The sequence below is a fragment of the Myzus persicae genome, unplaced genomic scaffold, assembly GCF_001856785.1.
Source record: "Myzus persicae strain clone G006 unplaced genomic scaffold, MPER_G0061.0, whole genome shotgun sequence".
Classification (NCBI taxonomy): domain Eukaryota; kingdom Metazoa; phylum Arthropoda; class Insecta; order Hemiptera; family Aphididae; genus Myzus; species Myzus persicae.
Window position 1 is genome coordinate 238117 of NW_019101405.1, and position 22442 is coordinate 260558.

General features: G+C 37.3%; 1 protein-coding gene across 1 annotated transcript in view; it reads right to left on the reverse strand.

The window, feature by feature from the left end:
* Positions 1-22442, reverse strand: part of LOC111028956 — a 126350-nt gene that overhangs the window by 69145 nt on the left and 34763 nt on the right. The window contains exons 4-42 of the mRNA XM_022307751.1: positions 21767-21871; positions 21409-21525; positions 20418-20549; positions 18924-19039; positions 17372-17624; positions 16526-16786; positions 15777-15896; positions 15579-15712; positions 15272-15509; positions 15078-15200; positions 14832-14966; positions 14527-14760; positions 13940-14449; positions 13692-13874; positions 13378-13626; positions 13083-13310; positions 12805-13008; positions 12423-12716; positions 11884-12135; positions 11608-11797; positions 9886-11459; positions 9616-9804; positions 9157-9538; positions 8660-9087; positions 8182-8585; positions 7841-8105; positions 7574-7770; positions 7220-7477; positions 6681-7131; positions 6425-6607; positions 6223-6354; positions 5617-6132; positions 5344-5545; positions 5085-5260; positions 4703-4974; positions 4225-4633; positions 3279-3539; positions 3011-3160; positions 157-954 (exon numbers count right to left, since the gene is read on the reverse strand). Of these exons, the coding sequence (XP_022163443.1) occupies positions 157-954; positions 3011-3160; positions 3279-3539; positions 4225-4633; positions 4703-4974; positions 5085-5260; positions 5344-5545; positions 5617-6132; positions 6223-6354; positions 6425-6607; positions 6681-7131; positions 7220-7477; positions 7574-7770; positions 7841-8105; positions 8182-8585; positions 8660-9087; positions 9157-9538; positions 9616-9804; positions 9886-11459; positions 11608-11797; positions 11884-12135; positions 12423-12716; positions 12805-13008; positions 13083-13310; positions 13378-13626; positions 13692-13874; positions 13940-14449; positions 14527-14760; positions 14832-14966; positions 15078-15200; positions 15272-15509; positions 15579-15712; positions 15777-15896; positions 16526-16786; positions 17372-17624; positions 18924-19039; positions 20418-20549; positions 21409-21525; positions 21767-21871 (11325 nt within the window). The remainder of the gene's footprint in view (positions 1-156; positions 955-3010; positions 3161-3278; positions 3540-4224; positions 4634-4702; positions 4975-5084; positions 5261-5343; positions 5546-5616; positions 6133-6222; positions 6355-6424; positions 6608-6680; positions 7132-7219; positions 7478-7573; positions 7771-7840; positions 8106-8181; positions 8586-8659; positions 9088-9156; positions 9539-9615; positions 9805-9885; positions 11460-11607; positions 11798-11883; positions 12136-12422; positions 12717-12804; positions 13009-13082; positions 13311-13377; positions 13627-13691; positions 13875-13939; positions 14450-14526; positions 14761-14831; positions 14967-15077; positions 15201-15271; positions 15510-15578; positions 15713-15776; positions 15897-16525; positions 16787-17371; positions 17625-18923; positions 19040-20417; positions 20550-21408; positions 21526-21766; positions 21872-22442) is intronic.

Below are 22442 nucleotides of genomic sequence, written 5' to 3' on the forward strand. Positions count from 1 at the left end.
GCAACGATGACCACGGTCTCGAGTCGGTCGGGGAACGAATACGCACAACACAACCTCCTCCCCCCCCGTCAGCTGCGCATGATGATGTACTTAAATGTATATATATAAAGGCAACAGCGTTTGCGTGTCATTGTTGTGCTTTTTTTGTACATTTACCTTTCAGACATCCTGACTTTGAATCGGCACTGTAACCGGCCGGACAGAACTTGCACACGGCCCGGTGCCCGTCCACGCCACACGGGGCGTCCGCGGGACAAGTGACGTTCGCGCACGGGTCGACGCACGCAAAGTTGACGCACGCCTCGTGCTCCGGGCAACCGGCGTCCCGGAGACACATGGACGCGGTTGGCGCGCAGTTGTCGGCGCACACGCACACGGCCCGGTGGTCTAGTACCAGGCACCGCTTGTCGGCCGGGCACGGTCCGCCCGCACCGCCGGCACCGCCGTCGCACGGGCTCTGGCACCGGCCCTGTCCCGTGCACCGGAGGTGCGGCGCGCAGTCGGCGTCGGCCCGGCACTCGCGCTCGGCGGGCGCGCACGACAACTCGCCCTGCTCGCTGACGGCGAAACCGTGCTTGCAAGCGCACCGGGCTCGGTGGTTGCGGACCACGCAGGCCCGGGGCGGTTCGCACGATAGCCCGTCGCACGGGTCCCGACACGCGCCGTCCACCGGGCTACAGGCCCTAGACGACGGGCAATCCGCGTCCACGGCGCACCGTGACGCCGCGGTCGGCCCGTCGCCGGCGCGCTGTACACAGCTGCCCGGGTCCGGCGCGCATCCCACCGCGGGGTCGCCCGCGTAACAGTCCGGGCACGCGCACTGGGCCCTGTGCAACACCGGCCGGCATAGAGCGTTCAAGCCACAGGTGTCTCTCACGCTACACGCGTCGACGCAACGTCCGTCGATGCACGTCTTTTCGTTTGTACACTGACCGTCGTCGGCGCATTCGACCACTGGCGATAGTAACGCGTCATAAAAAAAAATAACAGTTTTTCGTCAGAATATATATACACACTACGTCCTTTCATTATATTTTATACATAGGTATTAAAAGGTGTATGTTACATTTTCAGGGCCGTATTTAGCATTTTTCCGATATCGTCATCACGTCTGAGCACCCCCCCCCCCCCCCATCCCCCGTGGATGAATTTGGTATCGATAATTAATGCCTAAGATCAAAATACAGTATAGGATTACGTGCTGGAAGTTAAGAGAAGATTTTTTGAAATTTTTCACATACGAGTACACATCGATTTAGGTATAGTTACAACTTACAATAGTTTGACTATAGATTAATATGAGTACCTAAGATGTATATATTATAATACATTATCATTGAAATTAAATACGCTTTTCACCAGCGAGAGGTTTTTCCGCAGTGATAAAGAGGCCAAAACACAAAAAAAAAGAAAAACTTGTTTAGTCGTAAAATATTGCCATCGTTTTTAAAGTATACTTAAAAAACGTTTACGTCTTCTTACTAAAATATTGTTCAAGCCTTTATAACTTTGTTCTCTGATAAAATTATAAATATATTAAACCATCACCATAACGTTATCACCTCCCTCTAAATACGACCCTGTATTGTATGTACACATGGATGTCCGGGTGTGTATATGTGTGTGTGTGTGAGCATGTGTGTTTAATGTGTATGTAAGCTGGCTTAATATTATTCCCCAATGTCATAACTCATAAGTAAGGTGTTATGACGAAAAGAATTCAATGTTTACCTATGATAGAATTTTAATCATTTTCAGAAATATGTCCTATATTTCGTAACCTGGTTAGATCAGGTTGAATGGTTTTGATTATACAATAAAATTACTGTCGATAATAATAAAACGTTTTCGAATCGAAGACTAATGAACCGTAATAGCCAATTAAACTATTGAGTAGCTCATTAAATATATATTTATGTTAAAGGTCAAATTTACTAAATTTATGTAAAGGAATAAGAATAAAGTAGTAATAATTATTGAGAAATCTACTTTTATTATGAAATTTATTTAAAAAACGTTGTCATTTTTGTCTTAGTTTATCGAAGAACTAAATACATATTTTTAATCAGTGATAACATTAAGCCAACTTATCACATTATTTAAAATATACAAATACTTTAAAGTGTTGGAAAGAACTGTGAAAGAATTTATTCTCACAACATGCCATTGAAAATATAATATGCCCAAGCAGTAAACCGTTTCAAGAAACAAATAGTGACTTTCAATTACAATGTAATATAGGTTTTAAGCAAATCACGCTTCGTGCACAGTAAATTACAATTGTTTAGGTTAAACGTGTGAGTATATAACACTTTCACAGTTCCCTCCAATCTGAACATTGACTGCTTTAGGTACATCAAGTCCAATTAATCATACTAAAATATGTAGCGAATGGGGTCGTGATCATAAGAAAATATAATATAAAAACATAATAAAGATATTTTCAATCGAAGTGGAATAATAATATTTCAATCAATTATTATAATGGAAATTCCAGATTGGGGGAAACTGCTCATACTTCCACGGTTAACTCAATAGTGTACTATTTAGAATAAAAGTCCAGAGCATATAATACAATATTACAAACCAATAAAATACGTGGACACGTGGTAATAAAACAATAATGTACCACTTATTATTTATATAATATAATATGTACAAAAGCTGTATCTATTAAAAAGAAAAAAAACCATGCACATTTGTCTATAGTAACAATATCTACAAATTTCGTTTATACATTTCGCCGGATCTTTGAGTCGTATAATATGCCTATAACAATAATATTATGTACACTGCAGGCATAATATTATATAAAACGACTGCAGCAGTTACGTGTCCGAAATAATCATATATTATCATCAAAAAAACGGTATGTCATTATAATATTCACGGCTATATTATTATAATTTATAACGTCTTGGTACCTAAATATTATAACATAATTTCGAGTAGATCGAGGATCGGAATTGAACCGATACCGTAATATTATGGTACAATGAACACGACTTACCTTGAGAGCACTCTTTTTGCGGGGAACCTGTCGTGCCTGGCGGACACTGGCAAACGTACACCGTCGAGCCCGCACTGTCGATCGACTGACAGCTGGCGCCTTTGCCGCAGCCGTTCGTCCGACAGTCGGAGGGCAATTTTTTCATTTCACCTGGTTACAAAAAAAAAAATAAAAATAAATAAACGTTCTGTTTTTTGGCATTCGATTTTTGAATTTTTGTTTTTTTTTTATCAAAGGGCAGTGTGTCGTCACTGGCTAGTGATCTCACATTGCACGTATGGATTTCCAGCTGGATATTCGGTCGGACAATAGCATTTGGCGTCCTGGTCGTTCACCGGTTGGCAGAGAGCGTGTTTTCCGCACACTACGCTTTTGCAAGGGTCCGACCGCTGTTGGGCTTGATCGCACACACACCGCTTGCTCGGGTCACCCGTACATCCCGGAGGACACAGACACTCGTAACCGCCTGCAATGTCTTTGCACCGGCTGTTCTGTCCACAAGGATTTGATGCACACTTATCCGGCGTTCCTGTAAACGATTTCTGGTTGAAATATTCGAAATGTTGATAAAAAAACAATAATGTACTCGTTGAACACAGATTCGGTAGGCTACGTAATGTATTTTACGACGTTTAATTTAATATCGTACAATTTCAAGGTAACGATGAAAACATTCAGCATCTCAGTTTTTTAACGGCGAATCGTCATTAAATATATTAAATTTATGTCTATATTCGATTTTAATAAAGTAAAAGTACCTAATCGATGTGTTAAAAAATCGATAATAAGACAATTAATTATAATATGTTCTACATGAATATTAATAGCTTAAGAATTAAATTTCACTTCGATGTACTAATCACTTAAATCTAATGTTGAAATGCAATCATCGGTAATAATATTTTGATTATAATATAATTACATTAGGTAGGTATGATAATTTATAGTTCCTATAAATAACCGCCATCAGCGTAAATTACTATAATTAGACTTAAAAAATAAAACACAAATGATAAGCTTTTACTTTTTAATGATACTTTAATTCGATATGAATTCAATTTTATGGTTTTTAAAAGTTTTTGGAAGCATTAATGTAATATGAATAGATACTTTAAATTATGATGTGAACGACTGAAATATAAATTAATCAAAAGAAAATCACTTTTACTTTGCCAAAACATTCTACAAGATTATTATTATAATATGATATTTACCTGGCTTGCATTCGAGTTGAGCATTTCCATAATACCCAAGTGGGCATGTACAATGAGCCATTCTATTCGTAACTCTGCATTGCGCATTTGATCCGCAGGCACCTTGCTCCAAACATGGATTTCTACATACTTTGTCGGAACCGCATTTCTTGCTTGTCTCACAATCTTCATCCTTGTCGCAAGTATATCTGACGCATTCAATGTTAGGTTCTCCCTGGAACCCATCGGGACACATGCAAACAGCTCTATGATCGTTGACATGACATTCCGAATTGTTTCCACATGGTATCCCCGGAGACACGACTTCACAAGGATTTTTGCATTTACCATTTTGACAAGACCGGTCATTAGCACAATCAGCGCTAGAACGACATCCGACGGCGCATAGTCCATCAGAACATATGTGACCCTAAAGGTTAATAATAGTTGACATGTTTAAAATATTTATCCAATTGAAATTCGTTTAGCCAATAATTACTGTTGGACAGTTGGTGCTGGAACTACATTTCGTTGTACACGTATCTTTGTGACATATTTCTCCACACGAACAGTCTTTATTAGCTGTACAGCGTTTTATGCAATATCCAGTTTCCAAATCACAGGGGCACGTTCCGTCGCATTTTAAAATGGACTTGGAGCATCCAATTAATGGATTTCCGTTAAACCCAGCCATACAACTACACTGCACTCCGTGATTAATTACTTTACATTCGGCACACGGACCACAAGTAGTAGCGCTGTCACAAGGAGCTAGATAATTAAAACGTTTAGTTTATTTTATGTTTTAATTATTAATAGTCGATTATAAAACAGTTTTTAAACAGTACTACTCTATACTATAACCATATTACATGTCTTACCTCTACATTGTTTATCGATACACGCCTCATTATCGGGACATGAAGTATCGCTGTGACAACCTCCAACACACAAACGGTTTTCGCATATCTGATTAGGACTACATTTAGAGTCTGAATTACACACTGCCTTGCAAATTCCGTTATGACATCGTTCATCAGATAGGCACTCCAAGTCCCTATACAATTTTGTGCATTATTAATCGTTAGATCTATTGTTTATGGCGATTAGTGTGCATTGATTAATTATATAGATATTTACGTTTGGCACACTGCTTGACAAGTAGATGTATAGCAAGTTTGGCCTGAACTACAATCACTGTTTCCTTTGCAGCTTATCAATGGATATCTACAAGCGAACAGAGGATCACCTTCGAGCAGTAAAGGACAGCTACATTGTTTTTGGTGGTTTGAAATTGAACATAATGCGTTTACACCACATGCAGTCGGGGATTCACACATATCTAAAACAAATTAGGTTCTTTTATGTAAGTTTGACATTATAATATATAATATTATAATATCTCGATTTTACCTCTGCACTTGTTGTTAATGCAAGATCTGTCATGTGGACATTCGGTGTCACTTCTACAGCCAACGTTGCACACTAACCCATTACAAATTTCTCCACTTCGACAATCGTCGTCCTTGCGACACAACGGTTTACATATAGACACTGACATATCGCATTTCTCATTTCCGTGACAACTGGCGTCCGAAGAACATACAGGTTGGCAGGAATTATCGTTACATGAGTAACCCGCCGGGCATTCTTGGTTTTCGTTACATGGTTCAGCTGGTGTTCTAATACATGCTATTTTAGCAGTGGGATTGGGGACAAATCCAACTCGACAAGAACACATGGCCCTTTGATTAGCAACCGTACAGATGGCGTTTGGTCCGCAGGGCATCGCCACACAAGGATTTGTGCATACATTATCTCTGCAAGACTCAACGGAAGCGCAATCTTCGTTTGACTTGCAACCAAATAAACACATATTGTTCAGACATATATGTCCTAGGAAGCAGTCATTATCTACTCTGCAAGTTACTAAATAATGCACAAAATATTTTATTAGTTCGTAATAAATTTAATAATAATTTGTTTACTATTTATTTTAATTTTATATGCTTAACTTACATGCACAATGATTTTTAAAACATTTTTCATTTAGAGCACAATTATTGTCGGCTTGACAATCAGGTTGACAAACAGATTGATGACATGTACTATTGGGATAACAATTTTCATTAATCTCACAAGCAACTGGAACTATAAAAAAAATAAAAAAAAATAATATAATATAAATATTATACAATTGTACAGTTTAAACTATACATACGTCGAACACATTCAATTTCGCTGCCACCTGTAAATCCAGCGGGACATGAACAGTGTTTAACGTGATTGATCACATTACAATTGGCATTTAATCCACATGAGCCTTGTCGTTCACATGGATTATTACATTGGCCCTGTAAACATTGCTCAGAAAGACCACATTCTGCATCCGATTGACATGATGCTATGAAATAAATGTACATTTTATGCATCATTCAATTTTATTTTTACACAAGTAAATCAATTTTTAAACTTACATTTACAAGCCCCATTATAGCAGTAAGTATTGCTCGGGCATTGTTGATTAGAAGTGCACGCTACAGCCCTGGGTCTACATCCAACATTTAAATCATTTGGATCTCCTTGATATCCTGGGTGGCATATGCAGGATCCATAATGTGCTAATGTTCCACATTCAGCATTCGGGCCACATTTGACTTTTTCGCAATTGTCTTGACACTTGGGAATACCATTCGTTTGAACACAATGTGCTGCTGGTGGACAGTCTTCGTCGATTTGACATTCAACTGGTGAATGACAGCCATCTTTGTAAGGATCTCCTACAGTTCCAAGTGGGCAGAGACATTTAAAGGAACCCCTAGAGTTATCACATCTAGCTCCCGGTCCACAAGGTGCTGCTTCACATAAATCCAATACATCACAACCGAAATACGGATCTCCTGTAAATCCTGGTTGACAATAACAAACCTAAAAACAAATTATATGTATCAAATATCAAAATAAACTAATAATATTGAAAAAAATAAAAAAAGTTGTTTATATTTATATTGCATACTTGTTGGTGATTTTCAGCGGAACACAAAGCATTTGGTCCACAAGGGTTGTTGGCTAGACATGATATTTTACACATGTGATCTTCACATATTTTATCATTTGTACAGTCTTCGTTTTCGTAGCATTCAATTTTATGGCAACCAATATGTGGATTTCCGTGGTAACCAGGCTCACAATTACATACTGGTTGATGGTCAACTGCTGAACACTCAGCATGCCTTCCACAAATCACTTCTTCACACACGTCAATACACTGGGTCTACAATTAAAATAATATTAAATCCATTACTACCTATAGAGTTGTAAATATGATATATATGTTTATATATATATACTATTTATTTTTCATCATTACCTGGCCAATTGTATTTGTCTTACAAATTTCTGTGCTTTCACAATTATCATTTGTAAAACATCGTAACTCTTGAACACAGATGTTGTTTTGACAATATTGAAATTCTGGACAACTAGTATTACCATGACAGGTTGGTTGACATATATTCCCAATGCAAAGCTCATTTCCAACACAATCTCTGGATAAGTTACACTCCACTAAATAAAATAAAATGAAATTGAATAAAAATAAATTCATTGAAAAAATGTATTTGATTTAGCTTTTTACCTGTACATATCCCATTATTACATTTAGTAGTTGTGGGACATTGGCTGTTAGATGCGCAGTATAATATTGATGTACAGCCCAAATGAGGGTCGCCTGTGAACCCTGCTTTACAGTTACACATAGCGGCATCATTTTGTATACTACAATCAGTATTATCTCCACAGACTTTAGGTACAGAACATGGATTTACACATTTGGAATTTACGCAAGCTTTTCCTGAAGTACAATCATTGTTGTTTGAACATTCAATTTTCAAGCACTCCACCTACAGATGCAATACATAAATTATGCTTATTCAATTTTAATTATTTAAATGTATAAATAATTAAAGTTATACAAACCTTGGGATCACCCTGAGTTTTTAAAGGGCATTGACATTGGATTTCATGACGCTGTACTGAGCAGACTGCATTACGACCACATATTTTGTTATCTTCACATGGATTCTTGCATTGATTCTGGTGACATATTGCACTTTCTGGACAATTGTCGTTAGTAGTACAGCTGTTCGGATGATGACAGCCTTCAGCATGTGGATTGCCTAACAGTCCATCTGGACAAACACACGTAAATGATCCAGGCGTATTTTCGCATCTTGCAGTTTTATGACATGGGCTTTGCTTGCATTCGTCAACATCTTGACATTTATCATTTTTTAATTCATATCCATTAAAACAAGTACATATGCCTTTATGTTTGTTTGCCTTACAATTTCCATGACCGCAATTTAATAAATCACACGGGCCTAATTAATTAATTATTATTATTAATCATTTTTATGTAAATAAAATAAAAACTAAATCTTAATCATTCACTTACTTGTACATTTGTTGTTATTAGTTTGACAAACTTTATCATTTGGACAATCTTCATTTGCCAGACACTCAACTTTGAAACATCCAACATTTTTATCAAAAGCATCTCCTAAATATCCCGATGGACAAGTACATGCTGGCACATGCTCAACCATATGACATAATGCATTGTTTCCACATGCATCATTACATAGTTCTGTACATTTTCCTTTTACACAAGCCAAATTTGAAGCACAGTTATCATGCTTTTTACACTCATTTGGTTTATTACAACCGGGTTCAGTGTAAGGATCCCCTACTTTACCACCAGAACATGAACATTGATAAGAGCCTGGTGTATTTAAGCATTTAGCACTTGGATGGCATGGGTTTTGAGTACATTCGTCGACATCTTTACAACCAGTTGGTGAGCTTTCGTAACCACTACCACATCTATAAAAGAATTTGATTTAGATTAATGAAAAAAAAAAACAACTAACTTGTCAAATAAAATGTTCATACCTGCACTTGTTGCCAATACAGATTTGACTAACATCACAATCTGAATCTAAAGAACACCCTTGTCTGCAGATACCTTCCACACAAACTTCTCCAGTCAAACAATTACTCGCAGTAAAGCAAACTTTTTCACATTTGTTACTCGAGCACCGTTCTCCTTCAGCACAATCCATTCCACTCAGGCATACAACCTTGCATATGTTTCCACTGCACTCTTGGCCTAATCCACATTGAAAGTTATTATGACATATAGTGTTCGATCGCACACAAGACTCTTCTGGAACAGGATTTGGTTGAAATCCTTTGTTACAGGTGCAAACAACGTTATGATCAATAGCACTGCACTTTGAATTTATTCCACACACACCGTCACGTTTACATGGATCTGAAATATTGTAAAATTAATGTAATTTACTAAGCATAAATCTTAAAATTAATATTGCAAATCAAAATATTCATTACTTTGACACTTCGCATTTATGCATGACTCATTGCTTAAACAATCCTTATTACTTCGACATCCCAGTGTACACACTCCATTTATACACGCTTGTAATGGCATACATTGAGAATGTCCGGCGCACGGAATTTCGCATTTGTTTTGTACACATCTTTCACCAGAAGAACAGTCATCAATGTTTCGACAAACCACTATTTTGAAATAAATAAAAACAAAAGTATTTATAAGTATCCAACTAAAATGTTATTAGAGTATATTAATTAATAACTAACCTTTACATTCTCCATTTGAACAAACACCACCCTTACATTCTAAGTCGTTAAAGCATTTAGTAACTGATCTGACACATCCAATTTTCGGTTCACCGTGAATAGGTTCAAAATTATCGGGACATGAACATATCGGTTTTCTTTCAATAATATTGCATATTGTATTTATTCCACAAGATTTTTCACACGGATTCATACATCTTCCCGATTGACAGACACTTAATAATGGACAATCGATATTTCCGTTTGGACATAATCCTTCTTGTCTACATCCTTCCGTATAAGCATCTCCAATATGACCAGGTGGACATTTACATATGTATCCTGAATTAGGATTAGATTCACATATGGCAGTGAAATGACACGAAGATGCATCACATACTTCTGTGGCTTCACAAGATATTTCAGGGACAGGATTAGGTTTAAAGCCAGGTGGGCATTGGCATACTGACTTATGTCCATCAGCGAGACATACTGAATTAGTACCACAGGTATCTTCGTCACATACATTCATGCACGAATGTGACTGTCTATTGCAAACTTGTGTTTGTGGACAATCATCGTTATATACACATGAAACTTCTCGACAACCATTTGAATCATATGGATCACCAGTAAATGTACCAGGAGGACATTGGCATTGAGCCACGTGATTATTTGCTACGCAAATAGAATTCAGGCCACATACGGTGTGATCACACACTGGTTTGCATGATTTTAATTTGTTTCCTGGATCTTCCAAGCAAGCTTCAGTCGGTAAACATTCAACGTCTTGTTGGCAACTGTTTTTCTTCGCAGGGTGACAACCATTTCTATCATTTGTGTTTCCTACATACCCTGGCATACATTGGCAGCTACCCTCATGATTATTAGCTACACATATTGAATTGAATGGGCAAGTGAATTCAATACATACTGATATGCATTTTAACACTCCCAACGCATCTGGTTTACATGATTCGTTATCTTTACAATCAACGTCGACTGAGCAGTCGGGCAAAGAAGGCTGTTCGCACTTAGATATAACTGGATTCCAAACAAACTCTGGACGACATGAGCAAACAGGTGCACCATTTTTTTCCAATAAACAAATCTCATCAGGCCCACATGCTACTCTGGTACATGCACTAACACAAGAAGATATACCATCTGATATTATGGAACATACTTTGCTTGTCGAATTGCAGTCTTTGTCTGTTCTACATTCCCCTTTAGGCGCCACCCTTTCGAGTTTACAACCTAGGTATAAATCTCCAGGATTTCCAAAATATCCATCGGTACAAATGCACGACGAACGATGACCTTCTGTTACACAAACTGCATTAGGTCCACACTGTAATTTACTGCAGCCATCAACACATTTCCTTGCTTCTTTATTTATATGGAAACATATTTCCGTATCTTTGCAATCTCCATCGTTTGTACATTGGCCTTGAGCTTTACATCCGGTTTTAAAATTGTAAGGATCGCCAATCAATCCAGGTGGACATACACATTTACCAAATACACATCCAGCTCTAACACCACACTTGATATTATCACATTGATTTTCACATTTTCCACGTTTACACGTGAATCTAAAATTAAAAAATAAATGATTAACAAAATATCAATCAACTTTTCCATACATGAATGCTTTTTTTTTTGCATTATTAACAACATATTTAACCTAAAATTTGATGCTTTATTATACATTAAATACAATTTAAAATCATTTTTACTTACCCTATTGGACATGGGACATTTTTTGAACATTGACAAGTTAATGGGTCGTGACAGATTTGTGGTGTCTTAGCTGAACATTCTAAGAACGGATTTCCCACGTAACCTTCAATACATCTACAATCATAACTTCCAATGGTGTTGATACAAACCGCATTGTTACCACAAGCCGAAATCAAACATTCATCAATATCTAATAATAAATGTTTTAAAATTAGAATTATTTAATTTATTAAATACATGGGTTAGGTAGTTAAGTTTAGTCGTTCAAGTACTTACCAACACATTGAACGTAAGGATTCCCTTTAAAACCTGATGGACAATTACATTCAATAGAATTTAGTTTTTCTTTACATTGTGCACCAGTTCCACATGTCATATTTGAACAAGATTTTTTAGATTCAGAATCACATTCATTATATGGATTTCCAATGAATCCAGAATTGCAAACACATTTGTTTTCATTGAACACATCATATTCACAATGTGCGTTAATTCCACATCCAGGAGAACACGAAGGCATTGTGATAGCTAAAAATGAAAATATATTTATTCATTATAATTTTTCAAACATTTAATTTCATAATTTAAATTATTATATTCAATCTTAATAAAAATTATTTTTAAATTAAACCAATTTTATATATTTATTTTTTACAATAACAAACAATTATTTATTATTTATTATTCATCTTTGAAAAAAAATACAAGATTATTGTAAAGATTGTTTTGATATAAACATAGTTTTAATTTCTTTGAAAAAATTATAAAGAGGCACTTAACTATATTATAAAATTGAACATATAATTGATACTTACGAGGCATGCACAAGTAGTTTGGGTCTCCAATGAACAACGGATTACAAACGCATTCGTTAGTTTCGTGATTACAACTAGCCCCAATACCACAAAAATGATCTTGACATTTCTCTTTGCATCGTCCAGCAACACAAATATTAGGTGCAACGCAAAGGCTGGTGCTCGAACAAGCATCAGGTTCACAAGATCCTCCAGCAAATGGATTTCCAATAGAACCTTCTAAACATTTGCACGTAGGTCCTTGTGCTGACACTATACATTGTGCACCGTGGCCACAAATGTAACCATCACATGCTGCAATAAAATAATATAAATCAAGTGAAGGGGTGTTTTTTAAATTTATGATTTTATAATTCTAATAAAAATAGAATAAGACACTTACGAGACACACATTCACCAAATATAGATTCTACATAACCGGCACTACATCTACACCATGCTGCATGTTTCTCAGATTCGCAGTATGCATTTTGACCACAAGGTAAAAGATTACATGGGTTTGTACAAGTTCCTTTAACACATGCTAATTGAGCAACGCATTCGTCATCCGTGGAACACTCAAATTCTGGTGCTTCTTTTCCTAAACCTAGAAAACATAGGTAAAATAATATTATTGTTGGACTAAACATATTTTCTTAAAAATTAAATATAACTACGCACATCCAACAGAGTAAGGATCACCATTTGTACCGAGTGGACAAATACATTTGTAATGGCCTTTTTCATTTATACATTGTGATCCTAGAGCACACGGATTATCTTTGCACTCATCGACATCTTCACAACCATGCAAAGGATCTCCTTTATATCCAGGTTTACACAAGCATTTTGGAGGATCACTTGGCGTGCATTGTGCATTCACGCCACATGGAAATCGTTCACAAGGACCTAATACGATTTAAATTTAGTAAAATAAAAACAATTATTCTTATAATAATAATTTATAAATGTATACTTTTGCAACGGTTATTGTCAAGAACATCGGTATAGTATGGTACCGGACAAACACAAACTCCTGGTTGAATACAATTTTCGTTTAACAAGCAATCTGAGTCTTTTATACATTTCTTTTGACTACGAGAACACCCATGGTGTGGATCTCCACTATAACCATCGGGGCATAAACATTCATGTGTGCCAGGTTTATTGATACATTCTGCTCCGTAGCCACATGAATGTATTTTTTCTTCACATTCGTCAACATCTAAAAGTATATTTGAACGTTAATATCTAATAAATGTAACTAATTATAATTAAATGAATAAATACCATAACATGATCCATCTTCTCTGGGTCTATATCCTTTTGGACAAGCACAATAGCTTACTCCACCAGCAATAGACATGCATTCAGCACCAGCTGGACATTTTCCTTTATTACAGCCAGCCAATGTACATTCCCCATTAACAATTTGGTATGGTGGTCTACATTGACATTCTAATGAATTGCATTCTAGACAGATAATTATATAAATTATACAAAATTATATTTTTATGGCATGAATTCTCGATAATTACCTTCACAGCTAGAAAAAGGGTTCCCGTTGAAGCCTGGAGGACACTGGCACTCGTAACTGCCAGGAAGATTCTTACATACGGCATTAACTCCACAGGCAGGTTTGTCTCTAAGTTCGGTACATTCGTTGGCGTCTCTACATTTGCCAGTTTTTGGGTCTCTTATGTAACCTCTTTGACATATACAAACACTCTCACCAACAAATTCATCTTGAACACATATCTCAGATCCAGGACACGGAGACTTCGCACTACATTGCGTAGGACTTTTCGCTTGAGAACATCCTTCTCTGAACGGGTCTCCACTTATTCCACCGGGACATTGACAAGAAAACGATCCCGGTTCGTTGTTACATACTGCTCCAGGGCCACAAGGATTACCCTTACATTCATCAATATCTGTACATCCTGTGTTTGAATTTCCTGTGTATCCAGCCGAACATAAACACTGAGCATCTTTGTTGAGTAACATGCACTCAGAATTGGGACCACATTGCACATCTTCACATGGGTCTAATTTTTAAAATATTTATTAGTAACTATGTTACATTTTGACAATACTATATTGTAGGCTATAGTTATTTTCTTACGTCTGCAATCGTCCCCAACGTTTGGCTCGGGACAGAAACAACGCTTTTGATTACTGCAAACAGAGTTTCCTGGGCATTGGTTATCAGCCGTGCAGTTTATAGCTTTGGTACACTTAATAAACGGATCTGGTTCTGGTATGGAACCTCCGGGACAAATGCAATCAAATGACCCAGGTAAATTAATACATAGAGCATCTTTTCCACAGCTGTTAGTGTCAGAACATTCGTTTATATCTGCGAATAAATGTTAGATTATAGTAGTAAAAATATTTAAACAAAATAAGACTACATTATTTAATATATACCAGTGCACTGTTTGAACGCGTTTCCAGTAAATCCAGGTTTACATTGACATCCAAAACTTCCTGGTGTATTTGTACATAACGTATTTCCTCCACATCGTCCAAACGGTCCATTTACTTTGTCACATTCGTCGATATCTTAAATTATATTTTTAATACAGTTATTATATGTATAGTTTTTTTTTTAAAGCATATAATATATTTTAATATGTAGGTACAAAGTTAGAAAAACTCTTCAACGAGTCTTACCAACACATCCTAAAGATAAATCATTTGGATTGTATGTCCATCCATCTTCACATATACAGTATGCTTCTTGACCGTTAGGTTTGCAAAAAGCGTGTGTTCCACATTTAACGTCTTCACAAGGAGCTTTAATAATTTTTAATAAAATAAAATTATATTATTACAAAAATCAACGAAACAAATTAATTGAGACTTACCTTTGCACTGAATTCTCGGTGGAGCACCTACGTATCCTGTTTGACATTGACAATGGAATCCACCGAGGGTGTTTGAACACATCGAATATGGTCCACATGGCTGAGCAAGACACTCGTCAATGTCCACGCACACTGATCCTTTAGCGTCAAACCCGTTCTTACAAAAACATTGACCTTCAGTGCACTCAGCATTAGTGGTACAATCAAAGTTAGATTTGCATAAAACTGTCACGTCGACCTGCGATTAACGGAAATCGAAAGAATGAATAATGTATATTAAAATAAAAACTGAAAAATTATCGCTTACTTGTTCGCAGGCCACTTTCGGGTCCGGTTTCCCAGAATACCCTTGCGGGCAAAGACAATTAAATCCGGGGCTGGTGTTCTCACAGACCGCGTTAGGACCACATGGCTTGCTAAATATTTCACATTCATTGATATCTAAACATAATCAAATTGGTAAGACTAAAATAAGGAAACCAACGTTATGAGTAGAAATTAATACCATGACATCCTTTCATCGGGTCGCCTGTGTAGTCTTCTTTACACGAACAGACGAAACTCCCAACGGTATCCGTGCAAATAGTATTGTTTCCGCACGGCTCGTGATCACATTCGTTGACGTCTATCGCGAACACATTGACAGTATTATTAAAATGTTCGAAAAAAATATATATAAATAAAAAAAGAAAATGCAATATAGATATGTATAACTACACAGTAAGTGAAGAAAATGGTCCAAAACAATAATAAAATTGGTACATACCGAAGGATCTTGATGCGTTCGTGCCACACACAATAGTAATCAAAAAAGAATGGTTTTACCTCCAAAATATCGGTGCATGCTGCTGAATACTCGTATAAAAAATAAGTATTAAATAATAAGTAAGACAGAGAACAACGAATTTCCGACTAAAACGGAAAAATGATGCGAAGTATAGAATCTAGAAAGGAAAAGTGTATAAAAAGGCATATGAAAAGTAAACACTTTATATGATGCATACAAAGTGATGGACAGAGAGACACAAGAGTATTGACCCACGCGCAATGTCTGTATCAGACGACACTCAACGACGACAACAGTAATAAATAATAAAACACAGCGCAAAGACGAGATAAAAAAAAAAAAAAAAAAAAAAGCGCCATGCAAATATGTCCGGAGCGTGCGACAGGCAGCGATATAAATATCATTATAAATAGTATAAAGCTCCGATCGGGGGAGGATCGACAAGCATCAGCGGGCAGCGAACTAACTTTGGCAGTGATCTATCGCGGACCCGGTGAACCCGGGTGGGCACTGGCAGGTGTACGAGCCCGGGACGTTTATGCATTTGGCGTTGATCCCACACGGGCTGGATGGCGCCACGCACTCGTTGACGTCCGCGCATCCACTTCCTGCTCTCATTTCCTCCGCGGACGCGGCATATCCGGTCGCGCAGGAGCACGTGTAGTTGCCTGCCACGTTCGCGCACACGGCGTTGGGGCCGCACGGAGAAGACTCGCACTCGTCCACGTCTGCGTTTCCGGCCAAGGCGGAGGACGGTGTCGATGTAATACACAATAATATAATTATACGTTAAGAGAAGCAGGTGTTAAAGACGATCTATGTTATTATGTACACAGTGTCGCAATAATATTATTGAAATTAGGTGGTAGTAGGTGGTAGTAGGTGTTTTTTTCATTTTTTTTTTTTTTGTTATACACGCATTTGTCGACAAGACGTAGATAGCTAGGTAAAGACTAAACGAAAAAAGAAGCGATTTGAATTCCGCTCGAGTGCAGTTTTGACATCGGTATACAGGTATTAACGACTCACGAACGTCATACAAGTGAAGTTAAGTGACAAACATTTCTTGTTTTTTTTTTTTTTGCGAGAGAGATACGTTCAGTCGACAGACTGTATACTTCTGTCCAAAACTCGGTTTACTTGGTGTTCGCGAACTGTCCGTTGTTCCGGACTTTGATTGAAAATTATATTATATTAATCAACAAATACGCTGCAGGGTTTGAGATTGTTAATTATTGATGGGTTACACATATTTTTATATTATTATATACAATATATGATCTGGTGACTAGCCACTTGTGATCGTCGCATACCTTTACAAGAGTGGAACGGGTCACCGACGAATCCTGGAGGACAGGAACACCGGAAACTGCCTTCGTTGTTGTGACACTGTGCGTCTTTGCCGCAAGGAGACCGCGAACATTCGTCCACGTCGTGACATCCGGCGCCGTACGCATCGCCCGAGTACCCTTCCGGACATTCACAGTGGTGTCCGCCCGGAAAGTTTGTACACAGAGAACCAGGACCGCAAGCGTTCGGCAGGCTACACTCGTTTACGTCCACACACTGTTTTCATAAAAAAAAAACCCCAAAATAAGTTAATACAAGATATTCTAAGGATTCAATATTATTGTTCCGCAAAGTTATATCCAGGACAACAAATTTCAAAATATTCGTGTCCAATGAAATACCTAAGTCTGTTTATGGACGCCGAGATGTTCCTAGTTGATGTAATTTTATCTCTAAAATTAATCACTCCATGTAAAATATCTAGCTCATTTTAAATTAAATTTTTTTACACAATTAGTACGTAAAACATCGTTCTTATTAATAAACGTGCACCTACTAAAACCCTACAATTTAATATAATTGAATGTTATTGCATTTTAGCCATTATGTACCTAACGGTATTTACAACGATCGTTATTGAGATAGGTAATCTGATAAAAAAAATATATTTTTAAATACAAATCAGTTAACCGATTAATGGCTAACCCAGGTATTTTGTTGATAGTGGTCAATTAAGTAGCTGGCAAGGGCAGTAAAGAATAATAATATCAATTAATAGTTATAATTATGTTGAAATATTCTTTTGAAACGTTCGACAAATATTCTTTTTTTTATATAAGTAGCTTACCAGTAAGTAGGTATTAAGTTAAGATGTTAAGTATAAAGTTTGTTGCATCGAGATAATTAGACATGATTTAATTAGTCACGAATTAATTGTATACAATCTTTAACGGTCGTTACTACAGACGTTTAATGTTATGCTATAAAGAAACATAAAAAATAATACAATTCCTCCGCATCCTTATACGGCATTCGCAGACCGTTCAGTTAGCGTATGTAATATCTGCTATTACGTCCCGCGACTAAACCGATGATGTCAAGATAATAAAAATAAAATGACATCACCTATACGTTACTGCTGCAGACATTAAAATATATAAGTACCACCATTGAAGAAGTAATAATTATCATTACCACACTACGTATAATATATGCGTGATCGATAATCGTGTAATAATTAGATTTATGGTTGTTGTGTGTGCCTTATAATTTTTCACCGTTAACGTTGGAAAGAGTATGCGAATTGATTAAAAAAAAAAAACTCGTTACCACTAGAGCAATGGAGTGAAATAAAAACAACACATTTGGCACGAGTTCGTGTAAACAATTTTTTTTAAACACATCTCTCATCAATCAGATTGTTGTACGTCACGAAAACTTAATATAATTATGTTTCAATAACTAGACGGTTATTATAAAATACAATGTAATGACTTATGGCGTGCGGGTCCGTTGAACTACGTGGCAAACGGAGTGTATAATATTAGGATTATAATAATTTTGGAATATAATTACCCCGTCGTACGGGTTGCCCACAAATCCTGGTTGACAGTCGCACGTGTAGTTGCCCGGCGTGTTCCTGCATATCGCGTTGTTGCCGCAAGCGTCCGGTCTCAAACACTCGTCGATGTCTGCAAAATGATAACGTTATTAATAGTCCGGGGGGCGTAAACGTACATAAAGGTCATATATTGTTATTATAGGTAATAATAAATACGATGTTATAATAATGTGTGTAGGCACGGCTCGCGTGAAGACGGTTTGCATGCCACGTGGCGTTTCTGCAGCGCTAACATGGCATGAAACTAGAGGGAAATAAGCGCGATTCCGTTGGAAATGGCGAGCATTGAAGTATAATGATATATTCGAGTAATTACTTGACATATTATGCAGTCAAGTATGAATTCATATCGTTGATCTAAACCGCCCAAACGTAGGTACTTGTCTTGTCGGATTAGTCTTTGAAGCCAGTCAGTAATATCAGATTATGCAAAATATTATGCACCAGAATTTGTTTTTGTTTCAATTGCTTTAGTAACCGAAATATTTTATGAAAAAAAACCGTTCCTCGGCAGGAATATAAGATTTTATAGCACTTTAAAAATGTATATTATGCGTTTTGTTCATAGTATTTCCATAATATGTAATAAATGAATAAATAATTTAATTAATGTGCAATCAAACTGATAAAATAAAAGATAAACTACTGACAATTTACGTTGGCTTAAGTCCTTTTTGGAATCACAATGATCACTTAATATAAGTCTTATTTACGTCCACTTACCACTATAATATTTATCGTAATTTTCTATTACAAATACAATTCTAACCGGTTGCGACTACTTTATTTATTGGTATTAACAGAAAAAACTGTCTAGCACATTAATAATTGACTACAATTTATGTCATTATTATTCATTTATTTTTGTAATCATTGTGTATTTTAGTAATTAATACAAATTATTCGTATTGATCATTCGAGAAAGATATATCCCAGCAAAATAATATTTATTTAAATCGATTAATATCATACGAGTATTGTCGTGAGATCCATAAAGTACCAAATTTGATACAATTTAAAGTAAAAGGTAAACACATAAATTAAAATAAATAAGAAATGTCACGGATTGGTGTTGATATAGTTAGGTACCGCCGGATTTGCGAGAAAAAGACGTTAATGAATCGGAACTATCGAGGAAAATTTTAGACACGCTAACAGCACAGCACCCACGAGGAATTAGGAACGTTAACCGACAAATACGATTGTCCTGTTCTTTTCATATCGGTCGTTGAATTCCTAGTGATTGATGGGAAACGACAGCAAGGTCGACGACTGTTTTGCAATTTTTCGGTTGTCAGGCCCGTTCCGAATGTTTTGACAATAGCAAAATATTGTTTCGAATGATTGGCCTAAACCTGTGCCGTACATTATATACCTGTACACGTTACACGTACGTGTGCACCAATATGACATCTATCGAAAACGCCAGTCTGTCGTATAAGACTTACCTCTGCACTCGACTTCGCCGTCGCCGACGTATCCTGGCTTGCATTTGCACAAGAAATGAGACGGCAAGTTACAGCATTCGGCGTTTTGTACGCATCTACTGACTATGGCCGGATCCTCGCATTCGTTGATATCTACATACAAATTCAAATAAAAAACGTTGACGATAAAATTGAAATATCACGGGAATGCGTATGTGTTGGCCGCTTATTATTGCGCTCTGGGGTGGGTTCGACTACCCACGAAGAGTACCCATATATGTTCTACTTGCGCAGGATCTGGGAGCGGGTCCGACTTTGAGTCAAGACTTGGAACGTCTACTTTTTGACAGTTTAATAGTTTATCATAATATTATTGTTGTATAGAACGACGTCGTAAATATCGCAGAGCGCGCAAGCGTTACGATGATATACGAAGTCGGTGCGTCGGTGGTTCCGCAAAATTATTACGGCTATACTAAAGTATATACATAATATTATTATAATGAATAACAATGAGAGGAGAAAAAAAGCTACTGGAACACGGGGCCTAGGAAAAATCATAATAATAATAATAATCCGGTTTCGCCAGTCTTGAAACGTAACGGTATATCTGCAGTGTTATATTATGTATACACATTATTTTATAACAACGGACTGGGAGACGGCGGCCGGCGGAATGGATAAACAGCCCGGGCAGCAAGGTCGATGCCATTTACACCGCGAGAGAACCTCTATCTGGGGCCGCGCGGATATTGCCGGATCACGGCTTCGTGTAAATTATGCGATGTATATATATATACAGGTGCGTATATACATATGGGTTCGTGTATATTATATACATGTATATAGGTGCGTGTATATATATTTTATAATTATACACGGCGCCGTGATTACGTGCGCGAGTACTTGTTCGCACGCGTATAATATTATCGTATTATACACCATTACGGGGGCTCGTGTGCAAACGATTTTCGAGGAGCGCAATAAAAATAATAATATTGTTATCACATACCTTGGCAGTGGAACCCATCGCCGACGTATCCTGGAAAACAAGAACACGTGAAGCTGCCCAGCGAGTTGGTGCAGTGGGCGAACACGTCGCACGGCCTGTACTTGCACTCGTTCTCGTCTGCAAACATTTATAATAATCCGCACATTAAATAATATTATATTTTATTGTTACCGCGGACACGGGTAAGACGTGTCGCGCTGGACACATTTTCACAGGCTCGCAGTGGTTAATCGCCCGGTTGCGGACTGCGGCAGTCGAGACGTACGTTGAATACCACATACCATATACCATAATACGATATATTATGGTTATGGTGTGTGTGTGTGTGTGTGTGTGTATAGGTATATTATATGCATACCTGGCACTTGACACGAACATCCACCGTATCCATCGTTACAATGGCAAAGGGAGTCAAGACACGCGCCGTTCTGACAGGGCGTTCCTTCTTTAGCCTCGCAGTCGTCTGAAACAATAGTAAACACGTTGCAGGTTATTTTAAAATGTAAATCGTTTGTCCGAAGGCCGCGGCAATATACGGTCGTATTATTATAGCCACATAGGTGTATAAGGTGTAGGTACGCGCGCGCATAAAAATAATCGAAGATCGTCTGTAATAAAATACGATACACATTCACACTGCAGGTCAGCTTTTGTCCGATATATATATATACATAAATAGGTGGTTATTCCGAATGAATATTATTATTGTGCGACGCTCTGCAGTGTGCATAAAGCCATAAACACCATTGTCACCTGGAGTCTTCGATTTAAGACGTGTCCGTGCTATAATTTTTTCGTTCGATTCCTTATTATACGGCCGATCCGGGATAACGACTTGAATGCGAAAAAACGATCGATTTGCGGTAGATATCAAATTTCATCGTTTAAAATTTGTTCCTTTATAATGTTATTATGTATTGTGTTGGTTGCAGTTTACAATAAGAAGAGTAGAGATCCCGTAATTCTGGTTTTTGGTACAGTCTGCTGCAGTACAACTACTGCAGTCTGCAGATACGTCTCATCTAATTAAAATT